We start from the raw sequence: 23,787 nt of genomic DNA, 5'->3' as shown, positions 1-23,787 counted from the left end.
AACAACTATCTAAACTACCTTGCGAACAATGCGAAGTCAAAGTGACCTTGAAAATGAATGATATCGTTCGTTTGCAGTGCCATGTCAACGTCGCCATTCAAAACACGTTTTAGGTGAAATTTATTACGCATCTTTCAAAAATACAAGCATTTTAAAATGCGAGTCGTTGAGTTGGGCCCGCTGGCCTCAAAACGTCTTTCCATCAGAGAAAAGTCTCTCTACCATCAGTGGTCCACCTGGAGAATCACTAAACTAAAGGATGGAATAATTCCCCGGCAACATCATATCAAAGCTTTGTCAGTCCGAAGATAAAGATTCAAAACCAACCAATCACCAAAAATTCACCTTCGGAGTCATGACTGGTGTTCGTGTCACTCTTATCGGTATTAACATGGTTTATGTTTGCCGCAATAGTCGAACGATTTACTGCCTTAATTTTTTCGCCTGGTGTTTCAATAAAAAAAATCTCTAAAAACGAGTCATTTTTGTCACTTTAAATTGGAAAGTAGCGGGAGTGCGACTGTAAAAAATGTAGCGCCTCTCCGCTACCGTTACATTTGGGAATATGCAGCGCCGCTACCACAACCAAAAAAGTAACGTTCTACTTCCCACCTCTGCATGCTAGAAATATGAGCATCACAAGTTGACTTTTTTTTTTGTTAAATTGGCACAGAACCGATATAACCAGAGAGTACCTCAGGTTGAAGGCTACTCTCTCAATCTGACATTTTCAAAAAAATTAGCAAAGTTAGCTGAGGGTGTCTGTTGTAACCCCTCAATTTGGCGTTATCGGGTAAGCTCTCACTTGTTGCGCAGTTGGTCTCAAGTTACTGGTCTTACTGATTTTCATGGCTGTTTTTGGTGGAAACAGATTTATGCCACCAAACCCATAATAATTAGGTCATCAGTTTCGACGACTGAAAGAAGAACACATTAACAATGCTGGCGTGGACGTGTAGCCTAAGTTTCTGAATTTGTAAAATGGAATTATTAATTGCAATTCGTGAAAATACTGTAATTTGCTGCCCCGTCGCAATTATCACCTTTTTATAAGCCTGCAACAATTTCAAACTGTGCACTGGTGTAACATGAAAAGTCTACAATACGAATTGTGGGTAAAATACGGTAAATACCTCACAGACATTAATACCAATATGAGCAAATATGAAAAAAAAAACATTATACTTTAAAACAGAAAATTGGAAGTTAGGAAATAATTTAACAGCACACACACAAACGGCTTCTTTCAAAGCGATGCTATATAAATTGCCAAGAAACATCTTCATAAAACAGACAAAAAAAATAAAAAGATAAACCTTGTGCTTTGAAGAAGATGCAATTAATTTTGGGCAAAAGAGACGCAATGAAAATTAAAAGAATGTTACAATCCATATAGTTACCTGACAATCAAATTAGACCGCGCTTTTTACTGAGAATAAACTACGGCCAGGACTAAATCGGAATTAGACACGGAATGCTAAAATTAGCTGAATTGCCAATTAGAAGTCGCAGGGTCTGTAGTTGCTGTGACATCAATTAATAGGGTAGACCTACGCCGAATGCAAAAATATAAGAACCACTGCTGTAAAAACATACATATAAAAACAAACTCTTGTTATATGAATACAAATTATTAAATGCTTATCATTCGTTAACATAGCCAACTATAGAACTAACCCTTCCTCAGAGGAGAAGGCTTAAACCATCTAACAGTCACTTTTAACAACGTTTGCTTTGTCGTCGACTGGCTGAAGACAAATCACGCAGCAGTCCATGAAAAATTAAATTTGACATTATGTATCATGTCACTACGGATATAAAGCTGATGCTCGTGTCTGTCTCAAGGACTAAGTTACCAGTTCCTAATTAAAACCCTAGGTTGAAAGCTTGACTTTGCGAAAATTTAGGTGAAACATCCTTCAAGTATGCAAACTAAGTTACAATTTATGCAGTGGCTTTAGTTGTATCTCAAACTGATTAACAAAACATACAATGACTGTTTCAGAAGCCCATCGCAATAAGAGAAAAAGACAAGGTGATAAAACATAAAAAAAAATATTTACATTACATCAATTCCAGTTTCATTTTATACCGTCGATATAGTCGTGCTGCATTGTATTGTAAAGAATAGGCCTCTCTTTGCCATTTTGATAAGCAATGCTTGTTTCAGCAAAGTCTCAACATCACAATCGAATTCAAATGACAGCATTGCCGTATGTGCCAGTCGGAAACTGAATAGGATTTGCAAAGTGATCTGCAGAGTCTGTTCTTAATCTCGGATTCCGGGATGGTTGCCTGTATTGCCGACGTCTGCTTCTGCGTACGACGAAGAAAATCAAAAAACCAAGACTGAATCCCCCGGCGACCGTCAAAAATACACCAATGTAAAGACCAAGCTCTGCAAAAATATTGGACTGTTATTAGTGCGGTCTTGTAGCAACTTTAAAGAGTTAAATGTCAATAGCAAAGAAAAAAATCGCACCAGATTCAGTTTAGATAATATACAGTGAAGTCCAGTTGTTGTTTTGAAGAGGGTGAGCCATCACGTGTAGCGCATTAAAAATTTTGCTAAGGCCTGCCACAAGCTTATACACTGACGGACACAGACTTTTACTCTCTTCGTCATGAGCATAGCCACCGAAGGTCTGGAGGAAAGTTGATCCCCTAAATTTATTTTTTTTCTCCCAATAAACGGTGGATTTAACAGGTATAAGTTACATCTTTTTGAGGACTTTATCTCTTCTTATCTTATGTCCATAAGTAAATCACATACCCATAGGCGGATAGACCTATAACCATAAGTAATGCCTCATATACTTATATAAGTAGATAAGCTTTAGTAGCTTAATCAACGTATCCTAAACAGATAGCACGTTCAATTACAAGCGTAAATGTGAGAAAAAAAGCATATTTGTAATACCATGCATAAGTTTACAAATAGACTTGTAGTCTTTATGCAATCTCAGAGATCCATCCCTGTAGAAACATCTCACTAGTCTAGTCACAGGATTTTCAGTTGTTGCTGAATGACCTGCATGGCCACTTTCGGTTCACTTCTGAACATACAGGACGTTTCAACCACTTTGGATGTTGATGACGCTTATTTTTGTATTGTAAACTTAACATGTAGTAAACGTGTAGTTACACAAAATAGAAATGCATATCTATTTCGCATATCTACCTCGATTTGGAACTTTTTTAACTGCTGGAATGGATGACGTCAATGTCAAAGAATTGGTTACTGGAAATATGCCACTGTTGTTTACTTTAATAGTGGGTTCAAAAAGGCTTTTGTTATTGGTAGCTTGGCCTGCATTCGTGAGTTCAGTGGTGGAAACAGGCTTGTTGGTAGCAGAAGCAGCATTCTCCACGTAACTTGTAACTGTGAATAAGTACAAACCCAAAAGTAAAGTTACAATAAAGTAGTGAAAATTAAGATCTTTTCAACATTTTCTTTTGTTCAAGCTTGAGATTACTGAAATACAATTTCAATACAAATAAAAAAAACGATCAAAATTAAAGCCGTAAAAGTCAATGTGAAATTTTTTTTCAAGCTATATAGCCTAGATCTCAATATGCGTTTTTGCCAGGAACGCTTTAAAGTTGCATGCCGAAACAAACGGTTCGATAATAGCATAAAAATATGAAGCCAAAGATAAGCAGCAAGAATTGATTTCCGGTCTTACCTACTTTTTATGGATAGCTAAATGCAAACATCAACTGTTGAAGCAAGAACTCTCTCGACTATGAAAAAAAAAGAAAAAGCAAGATCCAGCGGCGTTCGTTCCACTCTCGGGATGTGCGATAAGCTACTCACTTCAGGGACAGTTTTCCATTCAGCGGCACCTTGTGGATTGAATTATCCACAGACAACAACATTTGCGTAACAAGGGAAAATTTACAGGGCCTGTGTCTGTGGTTTAAAGCCTTCACAAATACGCAAAATTGCTAAAATTAAGCTTCCAAAACTGTCTCAGTCCGAGAACAACGGTTCTCACAATCTATCAAAACAGATAGACCATTTTTGAAAAATATATGATTTAGAGATTATAGCAAAAGTGAATTCACTTATGTCATTTACGATCTAATAGTGCACCTCAGTCACAACAACTGCTTTACTGGTGATGTGCAATTAGGCTGCTATGACCAACTTTACATTGCGCTCTTAAGGCGGTTGATACTTCATGTTCAAAGTGAAATTCCTACTAAATATGTAACCCTTTTAGCTATAGGCCTACTCTTGCAAACGCAACTTCCTAGTAACGCTCTTGCTATGCTTTCTTGTTGCTGCTTTTCAAAATTAAATCTATATTATATATTTTCGAGTAAATTCTTACCATTTTGAAACAACAGTATGAAGAAAGGGAGTATCAATGCACTTGCATGCGACAACGAATACATTGTAATCAAAGCATTAATGATTACATAAATCCGTTCATTTCATAAAACTAGGGAGATCAGGCTCTTCTTCTAAAAAATATCATAAAATTTACGTTTAGGAAGATAACTTTCTAGGCTACAACGAGCATATCTATCTGTAAACCCTCTGCAGTGTATGTATCACTATGAATCCCTGGTATGTATGTAGCCTACATGAACATGAAGATTCCTTTGGCTCACACCTCTGAAAACAAACTTTGTAGTTTTGCGTTATATTAATGGTATTAACACCTAGTAAGAACACAATATTAACTTATAACAACTTTACAGTACAGTATATGAAATCAAGCCTTCATTCTTTCATACTGATGCGGTTAGTTTAGCATGTTTAGCACTTGTACTGGCGGAATATACATGTTGTAGGCTACCAAAGAATACTCCCAAAGCTACACAGCATGCTGGAACTTCAAAAAGCGATTGATACTTAGTTTTGTGTAACCAAATCTTAATGAAAAATCTCATAGCAATGGCTTTGTAGTACTTTCTAAATTTCATCTGATACAAATTTAAACAATTTCTTCTTATTTATTGGCGATTATGTGGACCAGCTGTATGTGACTCTTTACCTATCGAAAATAGAGCAGCCTAGCCTGCTGCTGACTGAACTCTTCAGTTTGTATTTCATCCAAAAGTAGTCGCCACTGTCACACAATCAGTGGCGTTGCAAAAAGTTCATGAAAGGATGAAAAATTAAGGAATATATATAATTTAAAAGCACCCAAGCCACATTCAGGGTAAAAATGCAAGCCTATTAGGCTGTGGGTCCATACGGTTGCGCTTACAGTGTCTGCTATGTAAAGCCCTAAAGCAATACATATCTGCAGTAGATACAACGTTACATAAAAGGTTAAGTTAGATCAATTACAGTATAAGGATATAAATGTAATAGCAATTTTTCAGTTCGCATACGGTGAAGTCCACGTTTCACGGGCAGATGGTATATTTTCCGAACAAACATGATTTCAGAACACTTTTAGAATACCGCTACTGCATAATCTGCTACGTTATGTGAGCACCAAGCTAATTTTAATGTCATCATTTTTGACGCCTTAATGAAAACTCATGTTTTTTTCAATATAACGTCAAGAATTAACTCTGGCAACAATGTAATAATGTCGATGACTTCCGACTGTTTTTAAAGATTTGACTACTTCAAACTTTGTCAACAGGCTTTTCACATAACTGGTCACACTGCCTGGTTTGTTTGTTTTATCGTATTTATTTGTTTAGGCCGCCATGGACAATTTTGTCTGCGATAAAATTGTAATAGTGACGTATAGGCCTAATCTACTATTGTGTTAATGTGAGACATTGCCGCCTTGTTAAAAAAGAGTTTGTTTCCATTTGTGTTTCGATGCCTTCGACCTGAGAATAGTTTTATGCAGTCTCTGATGTCAACCGAGTTTTTTATCGCTCTGTTTCTATGCATTTGCCATTTTCTACATGTTGGCTAGTTTATCAATTCAATATTAGCATTGTGTTTCTTTTTGTATTATATGGACTGCCACAATCTAACACCAATCAGATAACACAGTAAAAAAACAATGAAAAAAGTCGTGTTTGTGTTTTATTAAAGAAATCTTACTTATGTGATTGAATCTAGGTGTATAACCTAATCACTTGTCCAAATAGTTTAGATCTCTAAAGCCGAGAAATTGCATTCTATGAAAAAAAGAACTCATCACAAAGGCTAAGTGCCTTTTGAAATAAGGAAAAAACAAGAGTTTTGCGAACTCCTGAAGGATAATATATCCTAGAAAATCCTATATTAGACATGATCACGAGCCACCACTAATCTTGATGATTTCAAATATGCAAAAAAGAACATTAAGAAATCCAACAGGTGCTTGAAATTGTAAATGGATTGTGAACGTCGCACTTATTAATGTGGCCACAAAAAGCGCTGTCATGTGAGTGGAGCTAAAACAACTTCCAATGTTTTTACAACCGACAGTGTAGAAATGCATGAAACGGGTAGCCTGTACTGCCTGCCGCCTACTCAATTCGCTTGAACTTCCATAACCATTTCACTATCAAAGTTCAGAGTTGCGTGTAAGGCAGTTACTGTAAAATAGTAGGTCTGATATTAATGATATATGTAAGTAGCAGGAACAAGTGAACACCTTATTTATTCAATAAGTTAAGTCAAATATTAGGTTTTATAGTGTCAACAAAATATAGGCTAATTGTTTTTTTCTCTTAGTGTAAAAATATCTAGATTTTTTCCACCACTTGAAGTTAAAATTTAAATTTCAAAGAAAACCAGACGTCAAAATTTTTATCCCCAACAAAATGAGCCTAATCTAGCCTTTCAGGTACTTTCCAAAAAATCTTGATGGCTACGCTGTGCTGCTTATCCTTTGTGTAACTCCAATCCGGTGTAATGTTTATTAAACATTCTCCAAAAATAAGTAATCTCCAGTCCTTATTTATTACCGTAAATATACTTCACAAGTACGTATTTATTATAAAGAGATAATTAAAATCACCCTCCTCGTTAAAATAGGACTCCCTCAAGAAACGAAAGAAATTGACTTGCTGCACTTTGATCATGTTGAAATGCCTTTTATCACTTTGCGTAATCTTTCGTAGAAAAAACTTGTTGGCAGTTGAAGCTGACTCTTGTATTTTTTATCTTTTGTTGCAAACGCAGTTTCGATAAATTTCAGGTTTTATCATATTATATACATTATTATTATTATATAGGCAACTCTTTATTATATTCTCTTATTTGTTGAACCTATTTATATCAGTTTGTAGGTTATCCTTCTCTTGCTTCATCGGCCAATTTGACAGATGTTTGAAGTACAACCCACTCTTTTTCTTTCAATAATATTAGGCTATAGTATAATTTTTTAAGAACTAAGTGCACCTAGTAGTATGCTTGCCATACTAAATTATGCATTGGTGACGAAGTAAATCGTTTCTTTTCCTAAGCTTATTGCGTGTTTCTTAGGTTTTATGGGCAATAATCAAGTACCACAGCACAGGCTAAAAGGAGCTAGAAATGTGGGGTGCACCTTAAAGATTTTCAACCAAATAGAAACCTTTAATTCTACAACTTGAACATTTTATTGCAATTAAACCTTTCACTACTGCTAGGTGGCTCTTCAGTAGGCTAATTCTCTTCAGATAGAATGAAGTACTGTCAAACGGAAAAGAAAACTTTACTGCTACAGCTTTCTGAACATAGGTACCGCCAGACCATTAGCCTACATCAACTATGACTACCGCATGTTGAGTAGCATGAAAGGAAGCAATCCAATGCAAGCCTAAACGCTTCAAACTGCTAAATGACACTGAACAACCTCTCAGCACCACGTAACGTTTTCCTGAGTTGGATGAGCTTTGAAACCTCATACAACCTTTTTCTAAAGTCTGACGCTAAAAAAAACATTTCTGTCTGACAATGGCTGATCTGGTATGATAAATTTAATTACGACAAAATAAATACGATTATTACCTCATCGTATGACCAATCCATTGTTTGACACGCAAAACAATAGTTTGCTCACAATGCAATTTTGAACCATGGGTTGCTGTGGCTTGTTTTTCCTGGTGGTTTGGTCTGCTTCACAATTCAATCCAATTTATTTTTCTTTGCTGGCGCAAACACCGAACGTGTAGAAAACTTCAAAGTAAACCAAAAGGTTTAAAATATGCATAAAACAGCGCTTGAAAATCACTATATTTAATTTGCACAGCCACCAAATCTAGAAATAAGATTGAAAAACAATTTTTTTGTGAAAGCAAGCCTGCAATTACAATTAATATTTGCAAATACAAGGGCGATTTAAACTTTAATACACACGAAAGATATTCAAAAAGTGACAAAGTTTTCTGAAATTTTCTCTTTGCGAATCTTTAAAGATATTAAAAAAAATTGAATGTGATGTCATCATAGTGACCACACAATTTAGAAAAAATAAGCAAATACAGTATAAACAAATACAATTAAATACAGACATACGGTATGTTACTTAAATGTAGTAGCCTAGTGCTGTTTCGTACTATAGTCGTTTGAACGTTGGGATTTCTGACAAAATTCTGAAATATCCGTGTCTTAGAATGGCCTACTTGTTGTTGAATTTGCTTCCATCTGTCTCATTGCTTTCACAATGCACGATAAATTAAAAGCAGGATGTTTTATTTTGCAGATGAATTCATGAAATCTCTATTCTGCTTCAACCAAATTCAAAAACAATACAAATAAAGTAGATTGAGTAGAAGAATAGTTTGCATCAAATAAAATCATTTTAGATATTCGGAGAAAGATACGTTGTCGCCTATTTTTTAAAATGTTGGGCAACAGAGATGTTTTTTGAAGATGACTATGTTTGACGAAGAGCTTCAAGAACATTTTTTTGGCTTCTCGAGTTAAACTAAAATTTTCACTGTGACCACGAAAAGAAAGATGACGTTTGAGGCATGGCGCATGATTTACATTCTTACAATCTCCCTCGACTTTTTTTTGCTTGTCCACAATGTCAAAGTTAAGTTTAATTTGTTAAAGTTTTAAATTTTTGTGATAAAAATGTCATTTTCAACTTAAGTTAGTTAACATTCTACAAATAACGTGACAGTGAATAGGGACAAAGGCAATAATGCGGAAGAAACAGAATGGTAATTTCAATGCGCCGAAAGCAAAACGATGCTCGATATAAAAAAACTGCTCTGCTGTCTTGAGAATTTTTGATTTTTGCGCCAGAAACAAGCGTTTAGATTTTTTCTTTGAGTTTTCTTGCTTTTGCCTGGGAACTGTTTTTTTATTTTATTTATAGTAGGCCTAGACAGCATTGAACAGAGTGAAAATTCTTTAATGTTATCCAGAGCCGTGTTAACTTCCCCCATTACCCCCCGGCCGGGGGAGGGGCAAGGCTGATTAGGGGTCCACTCATTTTAGTCTGTTTAATGTTTTTTGACTGTTTCAAAATCAAAAAGTTTACTACAGAAGCTCTATAACCAATAGCTTAAAATCATGCAAGGCCTTATTTACTGTTTTCCAACTCCTCAACTGGGGGCGGACCTCTATATAGGCCAGTGCCGGTCTTAGGGTATTTCGGGTCCTGTGCGGAAATTGCTTTACAGGCTTTCATGATAATGATCTAATTTTTTTGCGAATATCGGTTTACTTTTACTTGGTTGCATAAATATAGCTTAGAAAGCATGAATAAAAATACACCAAAAACACAATACTCAACTTCCAAGAAATGTGTTATGGAAATATTTAAGCATGAAATATGTCCGTGCAGGATAAAGATTTAAAAACCAAACCAAACACATAGGCTATAGTCCAAACTTTCAGAGATTAGCAAATCAAACAAAAACTTAATATTGTGTTTGTTGTTTTTTGTTTCTGTTAAGTTATTTCATGTAAAGCTTGTATTATTTACCTATTTTACTGACACTGCACATTTTGTGGCTCGCTAGTGGTTGTAATTTTCGGCAAGTGACTCTTTCATTGAACAAGTTTGCCCACCTCTGTGCTAGGCAATTAGCTTTGCTCTTGGCAACCTGAACGAGCATAGCTAAAACAAAGTGAAATACAGAGATGTACGTATACGCCGCAAATTCTACGCCGCATACTTGCGGCGTAGACTTTTGTTTACGCTAACGCTTGCGGCCACATTTTTTTGGATAGTTTGCGCTTGAGGCTACGCCGTAAAGTTTTCGCGATTTTTTAGCGCATAGCGTCAACGCATACTTTTTTATGTATTTTTTTCGCTACAACACTCCAATACGTTCCAGCGCTGCAGTTGAAAGAATGTTTTCAATGGGCAAAGACATATTGGAACCAAAAACAGCAAAATGTCAGATGAACACTTTCAGATGCTTGTGTATCTTCGTGGAAATTCAAAATAAAACTTGTTTGTTTCGAGTGGTTTATACCGTGTGAATGTTTGGCACCAAGCAAACAAAATTAGTTCACGCTAGTGCAGGAGTGACGATGACGAACCTTTTTGCGGTCGCGGGCCACTTTGTCAATTACACATGAATTATCGGGCCACACAACTTTTTAATCGTAACCTACTATGAAATCTTTTAGAAGCGACTCAAGATATTATTCATGAAAAGTAACAAACGGCAAATGAAAGTAAAAAAACCCACACAGTTGAAGTTATCTTACGCAGAATCGAAACATACAACAGTAAAAAATAAAAACAAACCAACTTGAGCAAAAAGAATAAAGCAACAGTACTTGCACTGATAATGACGACAGTTTAATTTTCGAAGCGTTTGCTTTCATATGAGTATAATTTCTTTTTTTCTGGCTCTATCCTTTTTGCTCAAGTTGACTAAATGTTTCGACCGTTATGCTCCGAAACAACAAATCAGTTAATGAAATTTCTTTTTCAAACAACTAACAAAAGCCCATGCGAATCATACAGCTGAAGCTATCTAATGCAGCATTGAAGCATAAAATATTAAAAAATACCATTGAAGCATTGATTTTTTTTGCTTAGTGGGATTTTTGGAAAGTTTTTTGCTTGACTAAGCGTTCAATATTAGGTCGAACAGACGATGTGGCAACTTTCCACTGCATACTAAGATTTTCATCAGTCAGCCTCGACCTGTAACGACTTTTTGTAAAGTGCATTTTAGAAAAGAACTGTTTGCATGGGTACGTGCTGCCGAAAACAGATGACCATTTGAGAGCGTGAGCTCTCACGTTTGGAAACTCTTCCTTTGACAAACATACAGCACGATAAAGCGGTGGTGAGATGGCACTGCGGATAAGGCACTCACTTTCCAACAATGCAATCCTGATTCGACTCACGGCTTAAGCTGGTTGTTGAAAAACACCGCTCACCTCTACCCAAGGCCAAGGGTGTAATAAATTGGGTGGACGTAGTTGCTGAAGGAAAAGCGGCCGACCCTAATGAGAACCTTATCTTCTCATCCCCCGATGCTTGGATCAAGTATGGGACTCATCTAACACGATAAAATTTAAGCAACAGCTTGTTCACATACACCGCTTTTAGTGTGTTATCACTCTGTAGTTTTATGAGTTTAAGTTGGAGCTCATAGGGTGCAGAAGCAGGTGTAGCATTGAAGAAGATTCATAGATTGGAATCGACCAAAAATACAAGGTGAAGTTGGTGAATAGTGTTTTCACAACTTTACCTTATAGCTTTCCTATTTTCTAACTTTAAACCCTGAAAGTTAGTGTTTAGGGCAAGAAAATAGCAAAGGAAATGTGTAGCCTACCAGTGAAGGCATAAAACAGCTTTGAGATGTCTTTTGTTTTTAATGCATGAGCGATTGTCAAATTGTTTTGCGGGCCGCACAAAATTCTTTGACGGGCCCCAGGTTCGTCACCTCTGCGCTAGTGTATGCGCTGACGCTGACGCCGCCAACTTTTTTTACAAGTTACGTTGAAGCATACGGCGTATGATTTTTCAAACGTTTGCGTTTACGCTGACGGCGTCAATATTTTTTGTATGCGCGTACATCACTGGTGAAATAAGAACACACCGACCCAACAATGTACAGTAAGCATGCATCAAGTACGTAGCCTAGCCCTAACCATGTATTTTAATACTTTGTAAACCAATTTTAAGGTTATGGTAAGCCTTCGCTAAGCATGCCGATTAGTTAATTAGGGCTATATAGTGAATGGTGTAAAATGCATGCAAAGATGCTACCAAGGTTCTTGTTGCAAATTTGTAGTAACAATGCACAAATCCGTCATGAATCAACTATAACTGTAGCCTACTAGTCGCTGTAGCATCTAAGCACGATCAACATAGTATATAGGCTACAGTACACAGATATAAAAGCACTAAACATCATTCAGGCCTTCAAACAAAATAAACGTAATACGCCTAAGAATTACCTAATGCTACAAAATGTGAGTGAATTGTCGTGGGTTGCCTAAAAGCACGTAAACTTGTAAAGGGGGCCCGAGGCGACAACATCAACACCTGCCTCACCCTAAAGCCGTAACTGACTTTAAGGATAGCGGTACTTGCTTGTGAAGCGAATTAAATCTATTCCATTCAAATTGAGAAAAATTAATGTATTTTCTAAGTAAATTGCAGGCCCCCTAAATTTCGGCAGTGTGATCGCACAGTTCACACACCCCAACCACCGGCACTGCCTAGAGGCCCACATATATATAGTTCGTGCAGCGTTTTTCGGCTTGTAATTGCACATGTACCGGTAACATTTAATATGTATTTTTTTTCCACTTTGTGAAATTTTCTCGCTCGTTCAACCACATTTTCTTTACCTCGACGATATTGGGCATGTATTGTTAGAGGTTAAGAGAGTGAAAAGTTTTTCTACACCACACTATGCTATAGCCTACAAACTTTCAAGAAATAAATTATCGAAATTTTTCTCTGGTTGTGAATGAAAGTTTTTTGAAATGGCAGGCTAACTTAAATTTTAAACCAAAACTTCTACCCCAATTCAATTTTAATTTGATGAATTTGGTTACATACAAAGTGTGCATCTTGATAAAAAAAAGCGTTATTGCTTCTACAAATGCCTAAAAAGTGACCAAAACAAAATTATATTTGTCAAAATTTTCTGGGGGGGCAAGCCTCCCACAATACCTTTGCCATTTAGCCTACTTTGTTAAAACTTTGGTACTTCTCCACTTTTTTCTTGACCAGCCACTACATTGTCTGCATAGCCTAAAAATTATTTTATTCTAGAAAATCTTAAGAGTTCTTTACGTTTTGCTAACATGATGAATGTAATTTTTTCCCACATTGAAAGAGTTTGTGACCATAAACGCTTTCTGGTTCTATTTTTAAGAGCGATTACTAAACATACAGGCCCACTAGTGGATTTGGGGGGAGGAATATGGTGCTTACCCTGCCATGGTGCTACCTGCAAGTAGACTAAGCCGTCTAAACAAAGCCGACCTTGTTGCATGAATGGGCTGTAAATATCTGAATGCATTCCCCATGTTAGAAAACCTTGAGTAAAAAATTAATTGCCAAAGTTTCTGATTGCGTATGACGCAATAGCGGAGGCAAGATGGTGATCTTAGAAATACATGGCATATTCAACAGAAACCATTCTATATCAAAATAGTTACAATAAATATGAAGCATAACAAGTCATTACATACAGAAGTATATGAGCCAACGCTGCGCCTATTAAGCTACCTACCATACTTCGGATTACATGACTTGATAAAAAGGTGGAAAACGTCACGGGATACTTACACCACCACAGATAATTATTAAAGTAAATTTAATGTGGATAAAAAAACAACGATAGAAAATAACAATGTGTCTTGACAACAGCAAACCGATTGTTAGTTGCTGCGTTGACCGCATAGTGGAGTGAATAGTATCGATATTGACCGCTATGTAGCGCCCGTGTTTTGCTTGTTCTACAGTACATTTGTCCAAACTCCTGCAATGCTATGGCAGGTTGGCTTTGATCGTCTGAAAAAAAAAACACTAAACTGAAGGAAAATAACAATAATACATATGAGAGATAATGCATTCACTGTAGTGGTAGTCAAACATTTAATAAATTGTTAAGACCACCGAAGTGAGGTGTGGTAAGTTAAAGATTTATTTTACAAAGTGCAGCAAATGGGTAGTCTTCAGTCTTCTTCATGGTTAGCCTGTGAAGCCGAAGTAGATTTCATAATAACTGAAGGAAGGTAATACCTTGTGTTCTTAAACACAAGCTTGTTTGTAAGCTATGTTAGCTTACGGTTGTCCCTGCTACGGTTGTTAATTTTTCAGTAAATAAAGCGAGGCAACATCTAACATTTCATTACTTTGCTGTGAACGAGTAGAATATAAAAAGTACGGTAGACCTAAAGTAAAATAGAATTAAAACAAAAACAACTCATTTTGGTGCGTTCTTACAGCGGTGGTATTGGACAACTGTCGCAGAAAGGCATGGTAAAAGTTATGATGTCAAAATGTTTATTGTGCGACATTAAACGAAGTGTCCGAAGTCATTTGTCATAATTTCAATTATTTGTTTCGGAAAAGAAGATATTGCAAGAGATGACGAAAAGCCGATCAGAAGAAAGTTTGTTATGGATATTTATTTTGTCAATCTGCATCGCTTTTCAGCTTAAACGCAAATAACTGAAGGACGTCACGTACAGGAAAACACTCTCTATTGGGTTTTTCCGTCACCTTGGTTAAAAGCTTGAGGCACTAATGCAGTAGCCAAAGCCAAATCGAATAGCTGGTTGTTATTATTTCAGTGTAGCCTATAGCCTACAGTAGCCTACTTTGTTTTTTATTCAAAATGCAGTACCAGCAAAATGGGGCACAATTAATAAAGTAGGTTTGCTCGCAGAGTAGGCTACTTATGACTCTGACTGTTGGTCAAACCACTATAGACACGACAGAAATGGATAGACAATTGCACTAGAAACAATTTTTTCAAGTTTGCTTGAAAAATATTTTGTAACCGTTTTACAGATTTATAGCAAACAACTTTTAAAAATACTGGCCTCACTAGTGGATAAATAATATCTGCTGAGGTTGTTGAGAATAGGTTGCAAGCTGTGGCACACCCACTAAAAAGTGTGGGCACCACAGTTGCGACAAAGCACATATTCTAAAGGAGAATTATTAGTGTAAAAGTTGAGATCCAAAGAAGCAAACAGGTCCCCAGACAATTTTAATATATTTTGCCTCGTAGCCTATTGGTCGCTGTTTGCATATATTTTTTGACCCAATAACGTCTTCGCTTTGTGCTTTGTGACGCAAGCCCTACTTTGTATGTTACAAAAATTCATAAAATAAATGCCAGATTTCTGTAAAAGTTAGGAAAGTTTTGGCTAAAAGTTAAAGTAAAGTTTGAAACTGCAGTGCACTCTTGACGATACAGAAAGCCGAATTTCATCGATTAATTTTTGATGAAACTTATAGAGCAGCTTTTCCATTAACCAGGAGAAGGTGCAGTGGCGTATCCTGGTGGGTTGAGCAAGGAAGCAATAAAACTCGTGAGGGGGGGGTTAGAGCGTGCCGAAGGCACTTGCATTCTATGGGAGTCCGGGGGCATGCCTCCCTGGGAAAATTAAAAAAATTACACTCAAATAATGGATTATAGTGCTTTCTGGAAACACTTTTAGGTTAATATTTGTATGAAATTTATTAGCAGATAAACAGCTGTTAACTTATTAAAAGTAGCCTCTGACACACAAACGGGTAAAAACTGCGGCTAAAAGTAGAGAACACCAAAAACTCAGCTACACAAAAGCTCAAAAACCCAAGAGTAAGCGATTCAGAAATTGCTTCCCCAGATTAGTTAACCCTATTCGGACTAAGCTATTTTTGTGAGATAATGGCCTGACGTGTGGACTTATTCCATCCACACTTTCATTTGCTAATAACTTTTGATATAAAAACGTTACGAGGTTGCTTTTTTCGCAAAGTTAAAGCAAAATTATTGACAAACTGGTTAAAATTTTAAGTGGACACACTACACACATACTCTACCAGTTTTTTGCTATTGCTTTTTTGCTAAAAGTAGTCATTTTTTTTAAATTTTTCTGATGTCTCCGTAATAATCTCCTGAAATCGTTAATATCTTCGTTAAAGGCACACGGTCCAGTCATGCATGTAATCCGAAATGGTCAGTAGTCAAGTAGGTCACGCAGTAAATCTTGGAAGGCACAAAACAATACAGATGTTTGCTAACTTGCTTGTACAAGATGATAAAGTTTTTCAGATGACCTGGCAATTTTAGGAGTAGGGTGTCAAAAACTGCTGATAACTAAAAAACTATACCACATAAAAATGTTATTTTATTACTAAAACAAAGATGAATAATTTTTAGGAAAAGTCATAAAACTTCAGCTAATTTGAGCCAGTAACTTTTATGTAATCGATGAAAGTTTTAGGTATGGACGGAACCCGTCCACCCGTTAGTCCGAATAGGGTTAAAAGAAACGTAAATCGAGCAAACTTTGCGTTGCTTTTTTCTTTGTTTCTCACTTGTTGCTTCGTATAGCAAAAACGAGAGCAAGGGGTGCGTTAGAAGTTGTTTTGCTTCGAATTCAGGTACAGTAAAGAAATCACGAAATCGTTTTATCGAAAAATATCATCTTCTCTTTTTTTTTTTTTTTGACAGGGAAAGCAATGCTTCCCTTGCTTCCATTGAGGATACGCCCCTGAAACCATTGCACATTCAACTTTGAATGTGCAATGGTTTTTGGATCCTTCGGAGTGTTGCAAGTTTGCTCAATTTTTGAGCAACACAAGAACAAACGTCTATTCGTTTAATTCGCGATATGATTACAGACCGAATTTTGGCTTGGTAGGCTAGTTGGAAGTAAGTTACAACAGCAAGTAAGATATTGAGCAGAACGAGCCAGAAAGTTTTGAAAAAAAACAAACAAGATGCTTGTTTTTTTTCTCGGTTTTGGATGGCACGAGACCAATTGCTCTCTTGAGTCATTTTTTGTTGTTGGATTTTTTTACTTTATGTGCTTCAGGCCTGCATATAAAACAAATTTCCCTATCATTTCTTGCAGGGATGGTAAGCTTAGCTTAAACCTTTTTTCATCCCTGCCTTTTTTGCACGCGAGCCACTTTGACAGTTGACTCAATGTAAAGCTGCGGCGAGAAGCATTAAAATAATATTGGATAGAAAAGAACGCATTTCGTACCCGGTAGCCTATCCAACGCCACATGTTGTTAATGTTTATCTTATAGTACACAGCAACAAAAATAATCGAACAATGCTACTGCCAGGCTCATTTAACACCTTTGATTACTTAAACAACGCTTAATAAACAAGGACACTTGTTTTGCGCACTTAGGCCTATAGCGAGGCAAAGCATTTCATCACAAGATTCATTGTCAAGCAAGAAGAGTGTGGTCTCTGCTTCAAAAATGGGTAATTTTGCAATAGACGGCCCCCCGTGCATTTTTTTTTAATTTTGAAACATAGCAAAAGCACACAACAGCTGGAGAAATTGAAAAATGGAACAAACAGACCTTTCCTTTTCTTAATAAGACTGCCTTTAGATAACTTGTTGAAACATTCAGTAAATCTACCCCACCGCTACCGGACTAATGTTGGCCCAAAATCGATATTTATTGATTTTCTTTGTATCTCACTCTGTGACGTTTTCTCCGAAACGTTGTTCACAAAATTTGATCGATAGCCTACCGAGGTCTATTTAAAAATAATCCACAAATGATGTCTTGCAATTAACAATTTCAGTGACAAGGCACTGTATTTGAATGAAATTATAAATTTATTTCAATAAATTGGTATTTGTGGTTATACTTGTGTGTTGTTGATGCTTTATGCGGGCAGCACGTAGCCTGACAGCTTGGAGGGCGGCCAGTTGGTAACCCTTGATCTAGTCCAATGTTATCTCACAAAGAGGGAAAAATCAAGCTCACTACATTTCTAAATCGGCGTGTTTTAGCATGTAAAGTTTGCCGGGAAAGCTGCAGTTATTTCTGTTTTCGATTTTTCACAATAACTTTGCAACAAAGTAAGCACAAATGCTTGTCTGTACTTTTCATAATTTTATGTATGAGTAAAAATTTTTATAATCCGTCTCTACTTTTAACCTTACCCTATGGTCTAGTAGCCTATTCAAGGGACATTTGTTTTCATGCAGGTAAGGTAATAGGCTACCGTTAGTACAGATTAGTTCTTTGTAAACTCAATGTGTAGACTGAGAAATTATTATTGTAAAAGTTACATTTTTTCTGTTTACGTGCTCAGGTATTAACGCCACATCAACAAATTTGTTTTCTCCCAGCTGAAATTCTCTGCTGACTTAAACTTGACTTAGATCGTTTTTGTTTTTTTTGTACAGAAAGGAGCACCTGGCAAATGACATCAGTGAGATTCTGTAAAATCTGTTAAATTGCTAATTACTCTGTTTAAAATTTGACACTTGCAGTTAGTGGCGTAGCCCACGCAGGGGGCATTGAGCCATGTCCACTCCTTTCAAAAATTGTTGATTTTTTTAGCGTTGTTGTCATTGTGTAGTGCAAATATGTTATTCTTCAAGAGTGATCTTGGGTAGCAGGGCCGTATTAACCGCCCCACATATTCCTGGAAGAGGGCACGGTTGTTTAGGGGCCCAATCCTTTCAATTTGTTTAATGTTTTTTTGGCTAATTAAAATGAAAAAATGTTGTAAATGTTGTTACAAAAGCTCGATATTATAGCTTAAATTATGCAAGGCCCTATTTACCGCTTTCAAAACCCCAGTTACTGGAACCACATCTTTGTTTAGGGACCAACGCTTATTCATATATAGTTGGTGCAGCGTTTTTCGGCATTTTAATATAAACAATGTTACTGTGTTTATGTATAGCCTACTGTTATAAAAACTCGATATTTTATAGCTTAGGTTGCATCCATCCAGCGAATACTTTTGCATTCAAGATGATTTTTTTTAATTCAAAAACATTTCAGGAGTGGTGGGGAGGCTCGCATACGGAAAGAAACTCCACGTCGCCAAATGTTTTTGTAACTACCTTGTTAAGTATATGCTGTTCTGCATTCAACCCAGCGTCTTAATTTTTTTAAGACAAGCAATGCGTCATTTTTTTCTTCTAGTTTTTGTATTTCAAATAATAATAATAATGTTATGGTTTTATTTATTGTCGCTCTACAACAGCTAAGGTCTTTTAGCGACAGGGCTCATTTTTAATTTGTATCAGGTTTACGATGTTATCACATTATTACCCGACTCATTCTCACTGCGCTATGCAGGATAGAACACAATCGGTACCGTTTTTAAAGTCTTCGGTTTGACCCGACCTGGAATCGATCTCAGATCTACCAGCACCAGAGCCGAAGGCGAAACCACTCGGCCACTGAGCTGGTTTGTATTTCAAATGGTGTTGAAGTCAGTGAGTGGTTCTTTAAAGTGGCTCTTCGGTTTAGCTTGAGGCTGCCGGCTGTTGAGTTTCTGTGCTGGTTTTGTTGGATCAGTTGATTAGTAGATTAGGTGACGTAGTTCTTCCCTTTCGGCGCGGTTGTTGATTTTAGGATTTTGTCTGCTAATGAATATGGCCTCTTTGAAACGTAATTGTACCGCGTCATTTTCTCTTGCAATAATTTTAAATTCAAAGTCTGCGTGGCATTGTTGTTGGTGATCAAATACCGAACTTTTATCCGAGCTGAGATGTTCTTTTTTCTTTTTTTTTTTTTTTTTTTTAGTTTGAAGCATAATTTTTTAGTTTGAAGCAACTAGTTTACTCAATTGGATAGATTTGGTGTTAAAAACAAAAAAATGTGACAGAACAGTCTTGACGTCGCATATAATGTTTTACGTAGACGAAATGAACCACGCGTATTGACGGTACGTTCAGTGGCGTACGTAGGTTTTTGTCATTGGGGTAGTAGTAGTAGGTCGTTTGATACAACTTGACAATTTTTTTTATCAAGAGTAGCCTAATGTTACTTTATAGTCTGACCAAAGTTTAAGGTAGCCGAGGCTACTGTTGGTGAAATGTAAACTAAACTCTCATGGTCTTTGCGTATGTGACCGTAGGCTACTTATGGATTGAATTATTAGATATGCGAAAATGAAAAGCATGATAGTTGGCCTAAACGGATAAGTAAAATCTGTAATAGTTCGATTAACAGGCAATGTCCTAAGATTAAAGTATAAATCGAACCTTTCTGTTAAAGTTTAAATATCGATTGTAATTTATTACGGTACTTTAAACAAAAATTGTCGCACTTTGAATATAAGCCTATATAACGAAAAAAAGCCTACCTTACAGGGCCGTGTGAGCACCATCTCGCCCCCTTCTCCGAAATTCACTAGTGGTCCTCTACGTTTTCGTGAAGGTGCCTAAAATGTTTTTCAAATCATAGGTTGTGAATTCGGATCAAAAACATCAGACTGACTCCACAATCTGTTGGGACTCCATCTTTGACTACATAACAATGCAAAGATCTATGGAGTTTAACTAAAATAACTAAAAGATTTTTCAGGGCTGTTTTCAGGGGATAATTTGGCAATGAAAAAAGCCGTCTCTAAAAAATGTAGGGCCTAATTGCATCACTCTTAGCACATGACTAGGGAACTGTGTTCCGAAAGCTAGTGTAATTTGATATTGCCAAAAAGAACCCGCAGCATCAGGCTATAACAGATCGTTTGAATCTACACTGTGAAGTAAGCAACGGTCATGCTGCTAAAAGCGAAACTCATTCAACTACATAAAAAATTATCGGCAATGCAAGCTGAATATGGTGTAGGGCCTAAGCTATTCTTACACAATATGACTTACTGGTTATTATGAGCAAATGGGTATTTTTTCAATTCGTTTTGATTTCGATTCGAATAAAATTTCGAATGCTTTCCCCACCCCCTTGAGAAAATCCTGCGTACGCCACTGCTTGCAGTCAGAAGAAAAACTTTTGAATTATTTAAGTTTTCAACCAGTAATGATCGCGTCTCGCCAATCAAACAAATCGCGTTGACGACTTTAAAATACGAGTGACGTATACACGAGTGACGTATACACGAGTGAACGACCATGAATAAAAGAGCTTTTATCAACAAACGAAACTACGTATTCCCTCAGGTCCTGCTGCGTAGTCTGGGTGAGGTAGTGTGCTTTGCGTGCAGCCTACGCATATCTTGCTGGGAAATCTCACAATACAGCAGTCAATTGTGTAAAAGGGCTATCTATCTGGCATCAGCACAAGGCTGAATACTATGGATAGGCCACCAACTGTATAACAGAGAGCATTGCGTTGTGTTAATAATGCCGTTTGTAGCCTTAACGCTAGCCATAAGCCAGAGACTTTCTCAATAAACAAATGTTTAAAAATTTCATTACTAGCAAAATCAGTGGTTGCGAGCTCTGTGGCTTGAATTAGTTGTACGATGCTGATGAGCTCAGCGTCACGGACCAAACACGTGTCTTTTAAGTCTCTGACAAGTCAGCAGTTGTGAACTGAGCAAGTGACAACTGAGCTGGCAACATTTTAGCAAGTGGCTGAAGTCGGTAAATAATCAAACTGAGAAAGTAATAACTGAGCAAGCCAGAAAGAAGAGTTGGATTTTTTTTTACATTTAAATGACAAATAACGCAACCAAGCCACTGCAGGCTGCATAAATATGACACTGATATTCGTGTAGGCCTATTGGTCTAAGTGCAAGTGTGTTAAAGAAAGTTTTCACATGTGATATCATATGTCCCTAGCTATTACCACTAGTTTTTGTTGTTGTTGTTGTATTGTAGATTTGACTAAAACCTTAATAATAATTGTTCATGTAGCTGCTACTCTACATTGTTGCGAATATTCATTTATTGGCTTTTAACGTCCTGACTTTAGTTGTGAATGTGCTCCAGGTGAAGTACCTCATAGCTGTTTTTCATGCTTTGTTTCGGAAACAATTTATTTACTTCAGTCGACCAATACGGTTTGATTTTTTGTATGAGAACAACAGTCACTTATTTTTAAAAAACATTCGAAAGGGTCTTGATCAGGTTCAACAAACAACACCATTGTGCCAGTAACTTCCACTCAAATTAAACTTGTTCATAGGTGCAGCGGTGGAAGTGAATCAGTAGCTTCATGTGCTGATTAGTTGAGCAATGAGTACTTCTCAGCTTGCTTTCAAGAGTTCATTTTAGCATGTGTGTGTTGTTTGCGTCTACACCAAGCATGACAGGAAGCTGAAAGCCTGACAAAGCGAACGAGCGCTGTTTTAAATAGTCAATGCTAGAAATACCCGAAAGTCAAGAACAGGCTAATCAAATGCTGAAGGCCAAGTTTGATTTTTTTCCTGTCTCAAGCAACCAGAATTATTATGTAGAAGCGTTAGCAACCGCAGGTCAATCGAGAATGTGAAGTGTGGTAAAATTTTGTCATGCTTTATAAGCACACTGATATGAGGCTTGATTTTGCCGTTTGAAGAAGCAAGTGTAAAAAAGTTGAAAGTTAAACTTTTGGTTCTCTGAAACTTATGGGTCATCACATCAGTCATCACCTCTTTGTCGTTTATCAATGCATCCAGTTCTGTTCTTCACCTTTGCGGTTAACAGGTATCGGTCCGTCAGTCGGTGAAAGCGTAGTAAATAAATTGAAAAGTTGTGACAGATCCCACAAGTATCATTTCCGGTAGATTAATTAAGAGGATGCAACGTTGCTATTCATGTAGCGCTGGTACGGTAACATATTGTTGTTGTTAAGGATATGATGCGTACTTCAAAACATTTCATTTCATCAGGGTTTGAATTTACTACAATGTTTAAGAAATACAGTGGAATTAAGGTGATCATGGGTTACTTACAACGATCATTGATTGAGGGCGTATCAACGTATAGCTAAACTACAGTTTAACTACAGTAGATTAGAATTAACGATGCAATCCGCTAAATCTATTGTGTTACAGTACACTAAACGCTTGGGCTGTTTGTCTACTAACTTGCTATTGCTGAGAAATGCTTTTGCATCCATAATCATATTGATGTAGTTGTAGAAGTGTAATGAAGGATTAAGCTAGTGACATTTATTAACTTTTTAAAAGTCTTCAATTCTGTGAAATCATTAAAAACTGTCAAAATAAAATATGAATGCAAATGAAGCTTTTAAGCTTGGCTGAAGTCGGTCAAAGTCATGTGGCGTAATTATCGGGTCTTTGGCGACATCAAGACTGTACAACTTTAAACCATCTAAGGGTCGCTCGAGACACGCTATATTTTCACGGGCAGAATACCATTACTGCTGTAACTATAATGTAACCGGCAAATATGAGGTAGGTTCAACGTCAAAATGAAACAAAACCAACACCTCTAAAAGTAAAGAGGGTAGACTATAGTCATTCAGAATACCTCGCTATATTATTATCTCATTGTTGTTTTAACAAGTTATCGGCGAAAATGCTTTGGACTCGTTTTATTGTAAGCCTGATAAGTGCGTCATTTACAGAAATTGTTTTGTTCTGTTTTACTTTAGCGATAGAGCTTTGGCAGAGAAGAGAAAGTGACTGGTTGTATCACAAACACACAAAACCAAACAACCGATTCTTCACATCAATTTTAACACGCAAAAATAAAAAGGAGGTTAGTGGAGTATTTACAACACAAATATTGACCCTCCCCAGGAATAATAATAATACTTTCACTGCATCTGAAGGACAACAATACAACAGACAAAGATTACTTTGTTTTTTAATAGGCTTACCATTATTACCGCTGTGTAAAGGATAGGCCCTTTAAGCTACGCAATCTCCATCACCAGACACAGTAATTAAGTTGAAAACAACACAACTCCGGGAGGAACAGTCACATGAAGTATGACAAATAAGCAAAAGCATATATGAGGAACTATTTATCAGAAAACGTTCAGCAGAAAAGGCGGTTAAGAAAAACAAAGATTGAAATTGGTAGTCATCCCCACAACGCTGAAG

General features: G+C 36.8%; 1 protein-coding gene across 1 annotated transcript; it reads right to left on the bottom strand.

The window, feature by feature from the left end:
- Positions 1-638: 638 nt before the first annotated feature.
- Positions 639-4,617, bottom strand: LOC145774415 (uncharacterized). The gene is made up of 3 exons (XM_082585668.1): positions 4,338-4,617; positions 3,182-3,382; positions 639-2,398 (listed from the first exon to the last, which is right to left on the bottom strand). Exons 1-3 carry the CDS (start codon positions 4,399-4,401, stop codon positions 2,196-2,198), a joined length of 468 nt encoding a protein of 155 aa, XP_082441794.1. The 5' UTR covers positions 4,402-4,617; the 3' UTR covers positions 639-2,195.
- Between the last annotated feature and the right edge of the window lie 19,170 nt (positions 4,618-23,787).

This window comes from Aplidium turbinatum, chromosome 1, assembly GCF_918807975.1.
Source record: "Aplidium turbinatum chromosome 1, kaAplTurb1.1, whole genome shotgun sequence".
NCBI classification, from domain to species: domain Eukaryota; kingdom Metazoa; phylum Chordata; class Ascidiacea; order Aplousobranchia; family Polyclinidae; genus Aplidium; species Aplidium turbinatum.
The sequence above is the reverse complement of the archived record's forward strand: the minus strand, read 5'-3'. Positions and strand labels throughout refer to the sequence as shown.